The sequence below is a fragment of the Eumetopias jubatus genome, unplaced genomic scaffold (assembly GCF_037043125.1).
Source record: "Eumetopias jubatus isolate StellerSeaLion01/CBP00866 unplaced genomic scaffold, mEumJub1_p1.0 scaffold_3, whole genome shotgun sequence".
NCBI lineage: Eukaryota > Metazoa > Chordata > Mammalia > Carnivora > Otariidae > Eumetopias > Eumetopias jubatus.
The window spans coordinates 56,994,262-57,011,181 of record NW_028274809.1 but is presented as its reverse complement, the minus strand read 5'-3'; the positions used below and the strand labels follow the sequence as shown (position 1 = coordinate 57,011,181).

Here is a 16,920-nt window from a genome sequence, read left to right as displayed (position 1 = left end):
TCAGAAAAAGTTCAATTTTAGTACAAGACACTTGTATTAGGATGAATAGCTAATGTGTAGAAGAAAATGCTTTGTAAAAACTGGAATGGGACCTTTTCCTTCTCAGTGGCCACTGATAGCCACGTAGATTCATTAAATGTCATATTTATTCAAAAGGTCATTTATTTTAGAATACAATACAGAGACATTTACCAAGTTAAAAAATAGTTAAAAATATGCTACCCAATAGTAGTTAATGGATTCCTCATTAAAGACTCAATTCAACATTTAAGAAGCTAAGTGCTTAGATGAATGATTTAACCTTGGTTTAGTAAAACTAAAACATTTTCCTAATTATTTCAAAATTATGATAAATTCTCAAAACAAGCAAGTTTAATGTTCTGATGTAAAGGAAATGTTTGCAGTGTCACTTTAGAGTTGAGAAAAACTGGGAATCAAGATAGAAAAAGGATATAGCATATATCCCTAAATCTACATGGAATATCAATGAACTAAATCCCTGATCTCTACAAATTAATTTTTGATGTTTTAGACCAATGTTGTTGCAAAAGAACTTTATGTAATGATAGAAATGGTTTATATCTTCACAATACAGTAACCACTAAGCCGTATGTGACAAATGTTGCTTGTGCAACTGAGGGATGGAATTGTAGTTTTATCCCCTTTTAAACAATGTAAATTTAAAAGATACGTGGGGCTTTTGGCCACTGATGTGGGCAGCACAGTTCTAGACGAAGATGACTGCTAGGCTTAAAAAGATTAGATAACACTGTGATTTTTAAAACAACACCGAAAACTCAAAACCAAAATGCAATTTCATCAAATGATTGCAACACTTGGTACATCATTCAGCAAGTATTCATGTTTATGTCTATGTTTATGTAAAGTATCTTCAATAAAGTCATTTTGTAAAGCACTAAAAGATGTAAATCTATTCCCCTTTTCTTTAGCACTTCTAACAAAAATTTTTCAAATAGCTTAATTAACACATGTATCCATACAACATTTTAAGTGAATAACTTCTTTAAATAGAGACATTCTGACCAGTGTAAAAAACAAATTTTAAACTCTGAAGCCAGAAAAAATCTGGGTTCAAAGCACATCTCTATTCTTAATTACCTAGAAAGACTTTGAGCAATTCCACTGCCCTTGGTTTCTCTTTCTGTAAAGCAGATACACTAATATTTTCTTCATAGCACTGTTAGGCACTTTAAATATAATAATATAAGAGAAAGAGCCTATAACAGTACCTAACACAATAACACATAATCTTTAGTGATAACCCAATTATTCAGAATGGGTTGGAAAACAGCAGTGTTTCCAAATACCCCACATATCCACCCCAGGATTCAGGAATGAAATACTAGATTCTCAGAATTCCCTAAAGTATAAGTTGTTTTGTGTTTTTCATAATATTTTTTTTTATTTTAAATAGTAATGAATAATATAAAGATGAGTGAATTGTTCTTCTGTGATACATTACACCAAAAGTTTCAGGGCTTTTTATTTAAAAAAGAAAATAATAAACAGTTTATTATGAATCAATATTTTGACAAGATTATATATTTCAATAACATGTAAAAATTATTTCTACTTGATATAGACATTTTATCATAGATAAGATTAAAAGAAGGGAACATTAATACAAATGTCAGAAAAAATTTTTTAATTTTAAAAGGTAGTCCTGCAAATATTTAATATTTAAATTATCATTCTTGAAATAAAATTTTAAAACACACAAAACATCAATTGCTCTATCCAATATTCTTGATCTTTGCTTTGTGGCAGATATTCTAGATGTAGAAAAATTTCTTTTGTTACATACTGACTGGTCAAACTATTAGGGGTATGCCCCAAAGCATCTTCAACTCAAAGTGTTAGGGTACATGTAGCATTATTTAAACTCATCTTTTTCACAATGATGAAAATACTGTCTGCTTACCCTGATTTTGGTTATACTGCTGAAATCAATATTGTTTTTACTAGTTAGATTTTACATCATTTTCTGATTTCACATAGGAGTATTCCAAAATAATAGTCACATCTTTTCTCTGTAGTTCTTCTCTTAAAGTATTTACAAAGATCTGTAGCCTACAGTGAATATTCAAATACTGGAAAATGGCAGCAAACATTATTGGGTAATATAAAAATGTAACATTTGAAACTTCTAGTCTAGTGAAGTCAGAATTACATGCTGAACTTGCTAATTTAAGGACTTTTTTGCTTCTAAAATTTATTTCATGGGATATCATTCACAGGACTGTACATAAAATATACCATGTGTATAAGCTTATTATTACTTATTTGCAAGAATAACTCACCATTAACAAGAGACGGGGCCCATAAAACATAATATGGCCACAAAAGCAAGACTGACTGATTAATCAGATTGTAAGACTTCTCTACTGCATGCTCCTGTCCTGTTCCCACAAATATCCATATTAACCTATAGCTCAGCATGTCAGTATTTCTTGCTCTTTCTTTCAACTGGCATTAGTGGATTCCTTTGAACCAGTAACATTTGTAGTTTATTGTTAGGTTATAATACTCAGAGAATTATAGCACTTCCTCCCATGTTCCTAATTTCTCAAATGATTTTTCTCAGGATTCAGAAAAACATAAATTCCTGAGAAATGCCAGAAAGGAATTACCACATACAAATACTATTCTTAAGGGGCACTTGGGTACCTCAGTCAGCTGAGCTCAGTAGGTCGACTCTTGGTTTCCACTCAGGTCATGATTTCAAGGTCATGAGACCCAGCCCCGCCTCTGGAGCCCGCCAGAGATTCTCTCCCTTCCCTTCCCTCTCCTCTCCCTCCGCCCTGCTCATCTCCCACCCCCCACACCCCTTGTGCACTAGCACGCGCTCTCTGAAATAAATAAAAAAAATCTAAAAAAAAAAAAAAAAACAGAAATACTATTCTTGGAAAAGTACAGCATTTTCATGAACCCACTTAAATTTCGACTCGTGTTTTGATGGATCTTGATTTTGAACTGTTTTGATGGAATGCTCATGGATGCAAAGGGATTACCTATTAAACTAATTTTTTTTAAAAAGCTGAACTTTTTTTGAGTAGCAAAATGTACACATCTAAACTTGGGAGATTTTTAGATAAAGATTCTTAGTTTTATTTTAATAAATAAATACATTAAGTTCTTGATTTAAAACATTGTCAAGATACTAATTTTCCTAATTTAACTTTTTAATCAATTAATAATTCATGTTCATTCTTACAAATTACACTTATACAAATTACAAATTATATTACAAATCTATTCAGAATAAAGAGATGCATCCCTAAGGAAACCACCTTTAATAAATGTCAAGTAGTAAATGTAATTTGTGTTCATCTTGTTATTGAAAGAGGAGGGATAGGAGTTGGGTAATTTTAGACTGACAGTTATTTTCCTACAGGCATTTCAATAATAAAAATATTTTTAAAGCTAAAAAATGTAGAGTTTAAACTTAAATATCCATGAACAAGATCAATTTGATTACATTTAGCTTTTGTTCAAAAGTAGTACCCCTTCTTTTTCCTCTCATTACCAGCACAATGATCAGCAAGCACCATACTCCTTACTAACGGTCACCCTTAACACCTATTGTTCTAAACAAAGTATAAAGCAACTCAAACAAAGCAGCTCTATTAAGAGCTTGAGTAATAAAGGCCAGGGACTAGTTTCTAGTAGCAACAGTCATAACCAACAACAGTCAAGTCAATGCAAATTGTGTTCCCTAATTAATAAAATGAGTTGGAGCTGCCAACTTATTTTTCTTTAATCATACTGCAAGATATATGACACACTAAACTATTCTGTAATATTGACGCCTCTTGAACCATTTAGATAAAGACAACTGTTGACCCTGAACTGAATTTTCCAACTGTGAGGCCTAGATGAAGCAGCTTTATGTTGTGATTCCTTCAAGGGCTATTAAAGAAGTAAATAGTTTGGCTTGTCTTTTCACAGAGTTCCAAGTCGGATCCGTTACTTACTAAGTTTTTGCCCAATCACCTGTTCTCCAAGATTCTGCTTTCTGGTCATGTGATAGCACTGAAACTGGGTCAGCTTCTCTTCACTTAAATTTTTTTTTAATTTTCTTCTTTTTTCTTTGTCTTCCTCCTTCTATTTTCTACTTTAATAAAAATTTCTCCATTGTGGTACAAGTGGGGCTTGGCTCCGATCACCTCTATCAGCTCTTCTTTTTATCACATCAGCAAACCAAGCCAATCACATCACAACTTCTATATTACTGAGAACCATCAGTATTTCCTCACTTTGAATTTCTGGCTGTTACATAATGCATGGAATGCAAGAAATATAATAAGAAATAAGGGAATATTTCTATGTTTCAGGACCATTAAAAATGTCAATGCAATGTTGATAAATAACTCACAGAACACTGAAGAAGCTCAAAGAAAGAGGAAATCCTCTCAGAATTAAAGTTCCTTTATTTTTCAAGCACTTAAACCCTCAAGACCAGTGTCTTTTATTACCAATTCACAAAACAATTTTTTTTAAGCTCTAGGCCCAATGTGGGGGTTGAACTCATAACCCCAAGATCAAGAGTTGCATGCTCTACCAACCAAGGCAGCCAGGCGCCCTCACAGAACAATTTTTACATTAATCTTAACCTTCATAATTTTTATTAGTTTCATACATAATTGTTACTTATTACATGTTACACTAAAATACACTGATCATATGCATCTGATTAAATTTCATTAAATAAGTTTCTACATAACAAGCCATTGTTATGAAAATTATCATTTTCATACTTCAAAAATAATTATATAAAAAAGCATATATAAATTCAAGTCAAACACAAGTTCAATTCACTTATTAGAGAGTATGATAACACCCTCTAAATATCTAGGGCTCTTCTTCTCTTATGCTTGGCCCCCTTTCCAAACATCTGAAGGACGCATCTATCTGGCCCCACAAGATACCCATGTGATCAGAGCTACTGATAGAAAATGAAAGAAAAAAATTCTTTCTTTCCCCCTTCCTTCAGCCTTTTCACGTTAAATTTGACTTTTACAACCAACCTTCTTGATTCCCTCTCTCCTAGCCTTACCTAGCCTTACTGTGTCTAGAAAACCTGAGAAGTGACATATGTAGATAGATGATCCTTTTTTAAATCCTAATAATCAATCTGGATACCCACCTTTTTACCCCTCTGCCTCATTTAATCCTCCAATGATTCATTTACTTGCTTCTCAGCTTCCAACTGCAAAGATTCTCAGATTCAAAAACAGTCCACATAACTACTTTTCCTGTCAATCATTATTAACTAGCAAAAATATTCATAATTTAGCTTCATCATTAAAATGCTATCTAAAAGCATACTTGTTACTTGGATGGTCATAACGTATAACAGATAAACACTGCATTCAGTTCTTACGTATTTGTTTTATATAAATTAATTTTAAGTAAGTTAACTTACTATTTTTTTCTTCTGGGATTTTAAATCATCCAGTGCTTCATCTAGAAAACAAGATTTAAATCAAAGCTAAATCAGATATTAAGATACTTAGATACCTTAAAAATAATATGCCAAATATGTTAAGCAACCATAAGAAAACTTTCTTATCTTAGAATTTCTCACTGATGTGTACAGATAAAAATTATCTCAATCTTTATACATATATATTCCATATTGTTGCCTACATATTACAAAGCTAAATAGGGAAAAATTGACTTTATATAGAATAAAACTTTCAAAATTTAAAAAGACCAAAACATTTCATCAAATAGAATAAGTAATTATTAATTTTTAAATTTATACATAAAATTATTTCTTCATTAAACTTCTAGAGTAGCAAACACCTGAATACCCAAAGCAAAGTATATTATTTATGTAAAAATCCAAATACAAACTTATACAAAGATTGTACTATAATTTTTCAAAATATTTTAGTTTTTAATGTGTTAGCCGACTTACTACTAAAGGGGAAAAAAAAGTCTGCTAACATCTATTTAAAGAGAATAGTCATCTATAGTTACAGAAGACCAACCAAATATTTATCCCTTAATCCAGAATTCAGCAAACTTTTTCTATAAAGGGCCGGACAGTAAATATTTTCGGCATTATGGGCCAAAAGGCAAAATCAAATCAGTACAAAATCAAATCAGTACTTTTAAAGCAAAAGAGTAAACAAATTTCCACAAGTCTTCATTGACAAAATTCAAATGCAATAATAATTGAGCTCAATTTTTTGTAACATAGGTCTATCACTGAAAAGAATAGAATTATTTTCTTTTGGGTAAGTAGATAACATTTCACTTAAATGAGGTTCAAAGTTAATGTTCCCTATCATCAAAACTGATTGCAAATATTAATATGTCGATGTTGATCTGTCATAGGATTTTACACATCTGACTTTTGAAAATGTTTTTTCACACATATAGGTACTGCTAAATACTGAAATCAATCCTCAAGCACATGATTTTAATTGAGTAGTCATTGTTTGGAAGGCATTTATAGAATTCTTTAATTCTTCTGTTGATATTTGCCTTTTCTTATCATTATGTTGCACGTTAATCACTTCCAACTGAAGATAAGTGGAAGCCCCTCAATTGTACAGTTAAATGGATTTTGAAATATGGAAATTTCCTTTGCACTTCTTGAAGTCTGAAAATCACTGCTGGATTGCTTCTCTTTTGGCTAAGATCAAGTGTGAAAAACACTGCTGGAACTATCGTTTGAGCTTGGATCATGTACTTGCTGCAAATTTCTGGGGGAATGGAGATCTTGCTTCTTGTTTTAGCTTTTCGCAGTCTTTTTTAAAAATTACTTTGTGTCATTACAATGGTATTTGTTTTCTAAATGACTTCATAGCAGTATAGGTTTTGCACATAAGGACTGTTTGTCTTGCAATCTTAGGTTGAATTCATTAAGGACCACTATCAACTCTGCAGCAAAAGCTAATTTTCCAAAGCCAGTCAGCATTCGATCACAGTGGTTGAAGGTGATTCTTTTCAGGCAGAAATATTACACTCTAGGCCCTGAGCTCAAAATATCACGATAAAACTTTACCACTGCTGAGCCATCAAACTGCTGTGGGACTGGGCAGGTTACGATAGTTTCTATTTCTGATTAAAGTTCACATAACTGACAATAGTCAAGTTCATGAGAGTAAATGAAGTTCCACATTGACACTAATTTAATAACACCTGGTCAGTTCAAATATGCTCAGCAAAGTACCTACTGTCACATAACACAATGAATAACCACAAAATTTAAATGCTTACAGTTTCACAAGTTTGTAAATTAATCCAAATAAGCATTTTTCTGCTTCCCACATTTTTTAGTATAGTTGACACACAATGCTACATTAGTTTCAGGTATACAACTTAGTGATTTGACAAGTTTATACATTATGCTATGTTCACAAATGTAGCGGCCATCTATCCCATTACACCACTATTACAGTATCACTGACTGTATTCTTTATGCTGTGCCTTTTATTCCCATGACCTACTCACTCCATAACTCAAGGCCTATATCTCCCTCTCCCCTTCACCCATTTTGCTCAATCGCCCACCCCCCTCTCCTCTAGCAATCATCAGTTTATTCTCTGTATTTACAGGCCTGATTCTGCCTTTTGTTTGTTTATTCATTTTCTTTAGATTCCATTTATGAGTAGAATTATATGTTATTTGTCTTTCTCAGTCTGACTTATTTCACTTACCATAATACCCTCTAAGTCTATGTTTTCTCAAACGGCACAGTCTCATCCTTTTTTATGGCTAATATTCCATTGTATATGTATATATTTACCTACACACCACATTTTCCTTATCCATTTGTCTATTGATGGACACTTCAGTTACTTCTGTGGTTACTGTAAATAGTGCTGTAATAAACTTAGGGGTGCATATATCTTTTTGAGTTGGTGTTTTCATTTTTTTCCGGGTAAATACCCAATAGTTGAATTACAGGATCATATGGTATTTCTATTTTTAATTTTTTGAGAAACCTCCAAACTATTCTCCACAGTGGCTGTACCAATTTACATTCCCAACAGTGCACAAGGGTTCCTTTTTCCCCATATCCTCACCAAAACTTGTTTCTTATCTTTTTTGATTTTAGCCTCTCTAACAGGTGTGAGGTGATAGCTCATTGTAGTTTTGATTTGCACTTCCCTGATGATTGGTGATGTTGAGCATCTTTTCATGTGTCTGTTGGCCATCTGTATATCTTCTTTGGAAATATTTTACCACCAATATTTATAATACATCTTAGCAGATTCCACTTCAGGTTGTACTGAATTGGCATTTTTTCAACTTTGAAAATATTCTGTCCTGGAGTTGTTTTACACAGACTTTACATAGAAGTTAATTCAATAACTTCAAGGTCAGTATTGATTCCTCAAATAAACTACAACTGAGCTATATCAGAGCCAAGGAAGATCACTTTAAGTCATTTGCCATGTTTTTAAATTGACTATTTTGCTTCCAATATTCTCAGTTCTTCAAGCAATTGTTCTTGCCAAAAGGCTACTTACTAATTAAGCAAGTATACCTTCTCTGAACACATTTTTTCAGCTGCTGCAATGAACACAATTTAATTAATTCACCATCGGTAAATAAATGACTTTCCCTGCTTCATTAATAAGCCACTCAGAAACTTATTTGGTTGAAGCTCCGTTTTCACTTTTTATTTTTATGAAGAAATTCAGCTATGATGAGATATTCCATTTTAAAAGCTCTAATTTTTCTGACCATTGCTTTTCTGTGAGTTGGGAATGTCATGAGTACTTACTATGGTAATGTCAATGTATATTTGTATTCTTTTAGCACAGCTATAATGTCACTGAATAATAAATACAATGCTTTGTGTTTTGATAACAAAATAATCCACAGTCCACTGTGCCCAAAAATGCAACATTCAAAGTCCAACCTTTTCTTCTTTTGTTGTTTTTACATGTTGAGTATGCACTGGTAATTTAAAAAAAAACTAAAATTGTCACAATATATATGGCACATGAAATGTCAAGTTATAATTTTGTCAGTGTGATCTGTTGTACATCCTCCAACAGTCTGAAGTGTTGAGAGCACTACATACAGTTTGTCACAACTACTTAACTCTGCCACTGTAGGATGAAAGCAGCTATGGACAACATTTAAATGAATGGGCAGTGTTTTGCTCCAATAAAAACAAAAAATTGAATTTCAAATTCAATAAATATAATATCAAAAAATATTCTTTTGAATTTTCCAATGATTTAAAAATGTAAAAATCATTTTTTTAAAGATTTTTATTTATTTATTTATTTGACAGAGAGAAAGAGAGCACAAGCAGGGGGAGTAGCCAAGGGAGAAGCAAGCTCCCTGAGGAGAAGGGAGCCTGATGCGGGGCTCGATCCCAGGACCTTGAAAGGCAGATGCTTAACCAACTGAGCCACCCAGGCGCCCCTAAAAATCATTCTTAAATCATGACCTGTACAGGGTGGTGGGCAGGACTTGGCCCACAGGCTATAGTTTGCCAACCCTTAATCTATACTAGGTCCAAGGTATAAAACAAAGGAAATAAACTAATAGAGAACAAAAAGCAAGGACACAATCAATAGCTTCAGGCTTAAACATATATAGTACACCTGACTTTATGCTAAAAAAGAAATTTATGTAGGACTGTAAGATAATCTTTTCTGAAGTCTATTTTAAATGTACATGTAATACCTATTCAAATGAATTAGTAAATTTTTTTAAATAAAAGGATCCCTGAAATAAATTTTTAAAGCAATCCCTTTATTTTTTTTAATTTTATTTTATTATGTTATGTTAATCACCATATATTACATCATTAGTTTTTGATGTAGAGTTCCATGATATAATAACCATGTTCTGGTGTGCCTATTTGTAAGTTAAAATATTCATACATTTAATTTCCTTAGAAAGGTGTTTCCAAGCACTCTTATATTATATATCCTATACAATACAAAAGAGAATATTAATATATATATGTTATATATATATTATATTATATCCAAGCACTCTTATATTTTCTACTATTTTGTTAATTCCATGAGGTCAGAGAGCATATTTGCTTTAAACTTCTTCCTGTCCTCCTGGCATCTACCATATTACAAAATATCACTGGAAACAACACCATAAGCTTAATTTCCTTAGTATGATAGTAAGTTATCAATATTTTTTAAAACCACAGCAAACATCATACTTAATGATAAACATTAAAAGCTTTTCCACTGAGAATCAGGAACTAAACAAGGAATCTGCTACTCCCACTTCAACTCACTATTATACTGAGTCCTAACCCATTAAATAAGACAAGAAAAATTAAAAAGACAAGAAAAATAAAAAAGAATAAGGAACAGAAAAGATAGCAGGAGGGGAAGAATGAAGGGGAGTAAGTCAGAGGGGGAGACAAACCATGAGACGATGGACTCCGAAAAACAAACTGAGGGTTCTCGAGGGGAGGGGGGGTTGGGGGGATGGGTTAGCCTGGTGATGGGTATTAAAGAGGGCACATTCTGCGTGGAGCACTGGGTGTTATGCACAAACAATGAATCATGGAACACTACATCAAAAACTAATGATGTAATGTATGGTGATTAACATAACAATAAAAAATTATTTAAAAAAAGAAAAATCACTACCATCAGCCCACATGTATATTAACACTTCGCAGTTTTTATATACTTTGGTATATAGTTTCACTTGATACTCATAATAATCCTTCCTAAACAAATATTTCACATTTATGATGATGATAATACATGTTTCCACTTTACAAATTAGGAAACCAAGGTTCAGAGAATTAAAACTTATCTGTAGGACAAAAAGACAGCCAGTGTGGCTGGAGCAAAAGTGAAAAAAGAAGAGTAGAGAGAGATGAAGTTAGCGAATGGGCATACGCCAGAAAGTAGGCTAAAAGAATTCAGATTTACTATGGCTCCCATGGGAAGCCATTAGAGAATTTGAAGCAGAAAAGACACAATTAATTTATACCTTAAAAATAGACTAGTTAGGAAGCCACTCCTAGTACAAGTAGGAGATGATGATCACCTGAATTAGAACAGTAGTTGTAGTAAAGCAGGTTAGAAGTTCAGATCTGAAATAACTGTGGAGGTAGAGATGATTGGACTCTGAAGGGGAGAGAGAAATGCATGGTAGATTAAAGGGAATATGAAGTCAGGATAGGGTTTCTCCCCCTTAGTTGATTATATGGAAGCGAGATTACACACCAATAGAGACAATCCAATAGAAATAGTTAATACAAAAGAGGATAACTGCAGGAAGAGATAACTGCAAGAACAAAGTTCTTGAGATGGCCAGAATATCCAGAATCCAAAGCATAAATGGAGGGCTTAGCCATAGATAGAATCAAGGCCAGTTTTCCAGACTACCATTGAAGGATGACAACATACTGAGCAACAGATGGAGCTAACTTGATATATTTGGTGGTGGAGGTAGCTCTCATCTGTTTATATCTATTTTCTCCATAAAGTAAGACTATCACATGAGAGTGGCCAGGTAGATTTTTGTGCGATTTTGCTTATCTGTGAATTTTTAATTTTTATTTGATTGGTTGGTTGGTTTTATTTTGGTTTGGTTTTTGTTTTTTTGCAGGAAGGCAGGTATTAGTTATTTGAAGAGAAATACAATCTCAAAAAAATACTCTCAAAGAGAAAAAAGCAAATTTTCTAGGGAACTATGAAATAGGACTGTGCAGCAGTACATGTATTTACAATCATAGATTTAAAATAAGTCTGGTCAGGGGCACTGGGTGGCTCAGTCAGTTAAGCATCTGCCTTTGGCTCAGGTCATGATCCTGGAATCCAGCCCCACATCAGGCTCCCTGCTCAGCAGGAAGTCTGCTTCTCCCTTTCCCTCTGCTCCTCCATCCCCCCCCCAACTCATGCACTCTCTCTCAAATAAATAAAAAATATATAATCTTTTTAACAAAATAAAAAATAAGTCTAGTCACTATGCTGTATGATTTTCCTCTAATAAATTTAGCTTTTCTGATGCAGAGATAGATTAAGCTTATAAAAGTTTTTAACCAGGATAGAGTTTTGCCAGTCACAGATAAGCATATAATAGTATTTAAAGAAGGTACAGTTTTTGCCAGACAAGTAGGATGGAAAAGAGGGGCAAAGGAATCAAGGGTATCTGCAAGGAATGGTCATTGGGCTAGTCCAGTGAGCCTAAACCAGGTTGAAGAGAAGTCATAACTCAGGGGGGGAAGTTTGAAAGTCATATATCTGTATGAACCTTATTTGGATCTTGAATCAAACAAAATACATTTAATATTTTATGATATTAAGAATTCTTTTTCAGATATGATAATGTATTACATTATATTAATTATAATGTATTGTATAATGCATTTTTTTAAAAAGCCTGTCATGGATAGATATAACTGGGATATACTTCAAAATAATACAGTAGGTAGATAAGTAGGTGGGGTTAAAAATTAAACAAGACTAAGCATGAGTTGATGACTGTTTACGTTGTATGATAGGTATATGAGGACTTATACTATTCACCCTACTTTTGTATATGTAATTTTGTATGTGAAATTTTCCACAATGAAAAGTTAAAACAAGAAAGAAGTCACAATAAAGTACATTTAAATGAAATTTATATATCTTTATTTAATTATAACTCATACTTTTAAGACCTGAAAAACTTTAAAATCTATAGACACAGAATACAGAAGGAACTATTATCATAATTTGCATATTTCCATAAAAACAAAAGCCTAGGAGCTGTGAGGTTAAAGAGAAAGGTACAATTAATAGAATAAATCAAAAGATGTCTAACTATATTCTACTCTATAATAATGTAAGTTTTGTATAAAGATTAACAAATACTTTCTCTCAATGTAAGAGATGAATTAATGAAATGAATTTTTTGTGTAAAAAAATTCTAAATGAACAAGACAAAAATAACACAAATGAAAAAGAGAATCTTCTTGATTATTCAAAAATGCTTGACAGTAAACAACCCTTCAATATTTACAAGACTGTCATTTCAATACACCATTTCAGTTACATTCAGTTACAAACCAATGCACTATAAGAAGGTGTTTTTTAAAATGTATTTATAAAAACTTAGAAATTAAACTTACTATTTCTTTCTGTTCTCTTGGAAAAGAAGAAAATAAGCACTGTTCTTATGCTCCAGATGCTACAGAGGAAGCAAAATTGAGAAACAAAACCCATCATTAGGGTAAGTGAATTAGAAGCCTTATAAAATGAAAACAAATATACATTTCCAGTTAGAGTTCAGTACAGTGCTTCCCTTTATATTTTGAAAACCAGGAAGTACTCTTTCATTCAAAGACATCAGAGGTCTACATCTGCTTTCAAAAGAGTTCTCAATCTAAAATCCACAGACCTTCTTAGGGTACCCCAGAATTATGAAATTGCCTTTGTGTGCGTAAGTGTATTTCTCTGAGAGACCACTGTGTTCATCACTCTGTAAGGGGTCTATGAAACTCCCCCCCCCAAAAAACAAATTATAGAATCCCTTCTTACTAACTAAGCATCAACTCCAAAAATCTGTCTATTCCCATGTACTCAGGCAAAATCACATTTTACCCCAAATCCAGCACATTGTACAAATGTAAGTTATTACTACTTCCCTATTACTTAACATTCGAAGGATCTTCTCTACTAAATAAATTGAGCTATCTAGAAGAAAAAAAGCTTACCTTCAAATAAGTACTTGATAAGTAAACTTAGCTAAACACCATCTTTCAAAGATTTTTATGAGAATTCTTTGGGCCTTACATCAGTAAAACATCAAATGATATTCAAAGTAAATCAAAGAATGATCCTAATCACAAATTTGTCAAGATAATCTCTTAAATTCAATGTAAATATAGCAAAATACCTCTTTCTCCAAAGAACATGGCAGAATGCATACAAACATTATTCATAATTTTATAAAAGCAATACTGTAAGGGTGCCTGGGTGGCGCAGTTGATTAAGCATCCAACTCTTGATTTTGGCTCATGTTATGATTTCAGGGCCATCCAGTGATCAAGCCCTGGGTCAGCTCTGCACTGGGTATAGAGCCTGCTTAAGATTCTCTCTCTCCGATAAAGAGTTTCCAGGACAAACAACAACTAAAGGAATTTGTGAACACTAAACCAGCCCTGCAAGAAATATTAAAGGGGGTCCTTTGAGCAGAGAGAGAGCCCAAAAGTAACAAAGACCAGAAAGGACCAGAGACAATCCATAAGAATGGTGATTTTACAGGTAATACAATGGCACTAAATTCATATCCTTCAATAATTACTCTGATGTAAATGGACTCAATGCTCCAATCAAAAGACATAGGGTATGAGAATGGATAAAAAAAACAAGAACCATTAATATACTGCTTACAAGAGACTTATTTTAGACCCAGACACTTCCAGATTGAAAGTGGGAGGTTAGAGAACCATTTATCATGCTAATGGACATCAAAAGAAAGCTGGAGTAGCCATCCTATATCACACAAACTATATTTTAAGCCAAAGACTTTAATAAGAGATGATTATATTTATTACATTATAATAAAAGGGGCTATCCAACAAGAAGATCTAACAATTATTAATATTTATGCCCCTAACTTGGGAGCAGCTAAATATATAAACCAATTAAAAATAAAATTAAGCTCATTGATAACAATACAATAATAGTAGGGGACTTGAACTCCCCACTCACAGCAATGGACAGATCAGCTAAGCAGAAGATCAACAAGGAAACAAGGGCTTTGAATGACACACTGGACCAGATGGACTTCACAGATAAATTCAGAGCATTTCATCCTAAAGCAGCAGAATACACATTCTTCTCAAGTGCACAGAAAACATTCTCCAAAACAGATCACACACTGGGTCACAAATCAGGTCTCAACCAGTACAAAAAGACTGAGATCATATCATGCATATTTTCAGACCACAGTGCTATAAAACTTGCAACTACAAGAAAAAATTTGGAAGCCCACAAATACATGGAGGTTAAATGATATCCTACTGACGAATGAATGGGTCAACCAGGAAATTAAAGAAGAATTTTAAAAATTCATGGAAACAAATGAAAATAAAAACAGTTCAAAACCTTTGGGATGCAGCAAAGGCAGTCCTAAGAGGGAAGTATATAGCAATACAGGTTTTCCTCAAGAAACAAGAAAAGTCTCAAATACACAACCTAACCTTACACCTAAAGGAACTGGAAAAAGAACAGCAAATAAGGCCTAAATCCAGCAGGAGAATAGAAATAATAAAGATTAGAGCAGAAATCAATGATGTAGAAATAAAAAAAAAAAAAAACACTAGAACACATCAGTGAAACTAGGAGCTGGTTCTTTGGAAGAATTAATAAGATCGATAAGCCCCTAGCCAGACTTGTCAAAAAGAAAAGAGAAAGGACCCAAATAAATAAAATCATAAATGAAAGAGGAGAGATCACAATCAACACTGAAGAAATACAAACAATTATTAGAGAATATTATGAGCAATTATATGCCAACAAATTAGGCAATCTGGAAGAAATGGATAAATTCCTAGAAACATATGAACTACCAAAACTGAGACGAGAAAAAATAGAAAATCTGAAAAGACCCATAACCAGCAAAGAAACTGAATTAGTAAAAAAAAATTTCCCAACAAGAGTCCTGGGCCAGATGGCTTCCCAGGGGAATTCTACTAAACATTTAAAGAAGAATTAATACCTATTCTTCTGAAACTGTTCCAGAAAATAGAAATGGAAAGACAACTTCCAAACTCTACGAGGCCAACATTACCTTAATCCCAAAACCAGACAAAGACCCCCCCCAAAAAGGAGAATTACAGACCGATATCCCTGATGAACATGGATGCAAAAACTCTCACCAAGATACGAGCTAATAGGATCCAACAGTACGTTGAAAGGATTATACACCATGATCAAGTGGGATTTATTCCTGGTCTGCAGGGGTGGTTCAACATCCTCAAGTCAATCAATGTGACACACTACATTAATAAAAGGACAAGAATCATATGATCCTCTCAACAGATGCAGAAAAAGCATTTGACAAAATACAGCATCTTTTCTTGATAAAATAAAACTGTCCGCCATGTAGGGATGGAGGGAACATACCTCAATATCATAAAAGCCATACACAAAAGACCCACAGCGAATATCATCCTCAACAGGGAAAAACTGAGGGCTTTTCCCCTGAGGTTAGGAATACAACAGGGATGTCAACTCTCACCACGGTTGTTTAACATAGTACTGGAAGTCCTAGCCTCGGCAATCAGACAACGAAAAGAAATAAAAGGCATCCAAATAGGGAAAGCAGTCAAACTTTCACTCTTCGCAGATGACATGATACTCTATGTGGAAAACCCAAAAGACTCCACCCAAAAATTGCTTGAACTGATACAGGAATTCAGCAAAGTCACAGGATATAAAATCAAGGCACAGAAGTCAGTTGCATTTCTATACACTAACAATGAAACAGAAGAAAGAGAAATCAAGGAATTTTACATTTTACATTTGATACATTGTAAATTTGATACATTTACAATTATACCAAAAACCAAAGATACCTAGGAATAAACCTAACCAAAGAGGTAAAGGATCTGTGCTCGGAAAACTACAGCATACTTACGAAAGAAATTGAGGACAACACAAAGAAATGGAAAAACATTCCATGCTCATGGATTGGAAGAACAAATATTGTTAAAATGTCTATGCTACCCAAAGCAATCTACACATTCAAAGCAATCCCTATCAAAATACCACTGACATTTTTCACAGAGCTGGAACAAATAATTCTAAAATTTGTATGGAACCAGAAGAGATCCCGAATAGCCAAAGGAATGTTGAAAGAGAAAACCAAAGCTGGTGGCATCACAAAGCCAGACTTAAGCTCTAATACAAAGCTGTAATCAAGACAGTATGGTACTGGCACAAA

General features: G+C 33.3%; 1 protein-coding gene across 1 annotated transcript in view; it reads right to left on the bottom strand.

Annotated features, from left to right (window-relative positions):
- Positions 1 to 16,920, bottom strand: part of LNPK (lunapark, ER junction formation factor) — a 77,484-nt gene that overhangs the window by 36,495 nt on the left and 24,069 nt on the right. Inside the window, exons 5-6 of the mRNA XM_028125677.2 lie at positions 13,100 to 13,158; positions 5,447 to 5,487 (exon numbers count right to left, since the gene is read on the bottom strand). Coding sequence (XP_027981478.1) covers positions 5,447 to 5,487; positions 13,100 to 13,158 — 100 coding nt within the window. The remainder of the gene's footprint in view (positions 1 to 5,446; positions 5,488 to 13,099; positions 13,159 to 16,920) is intronic.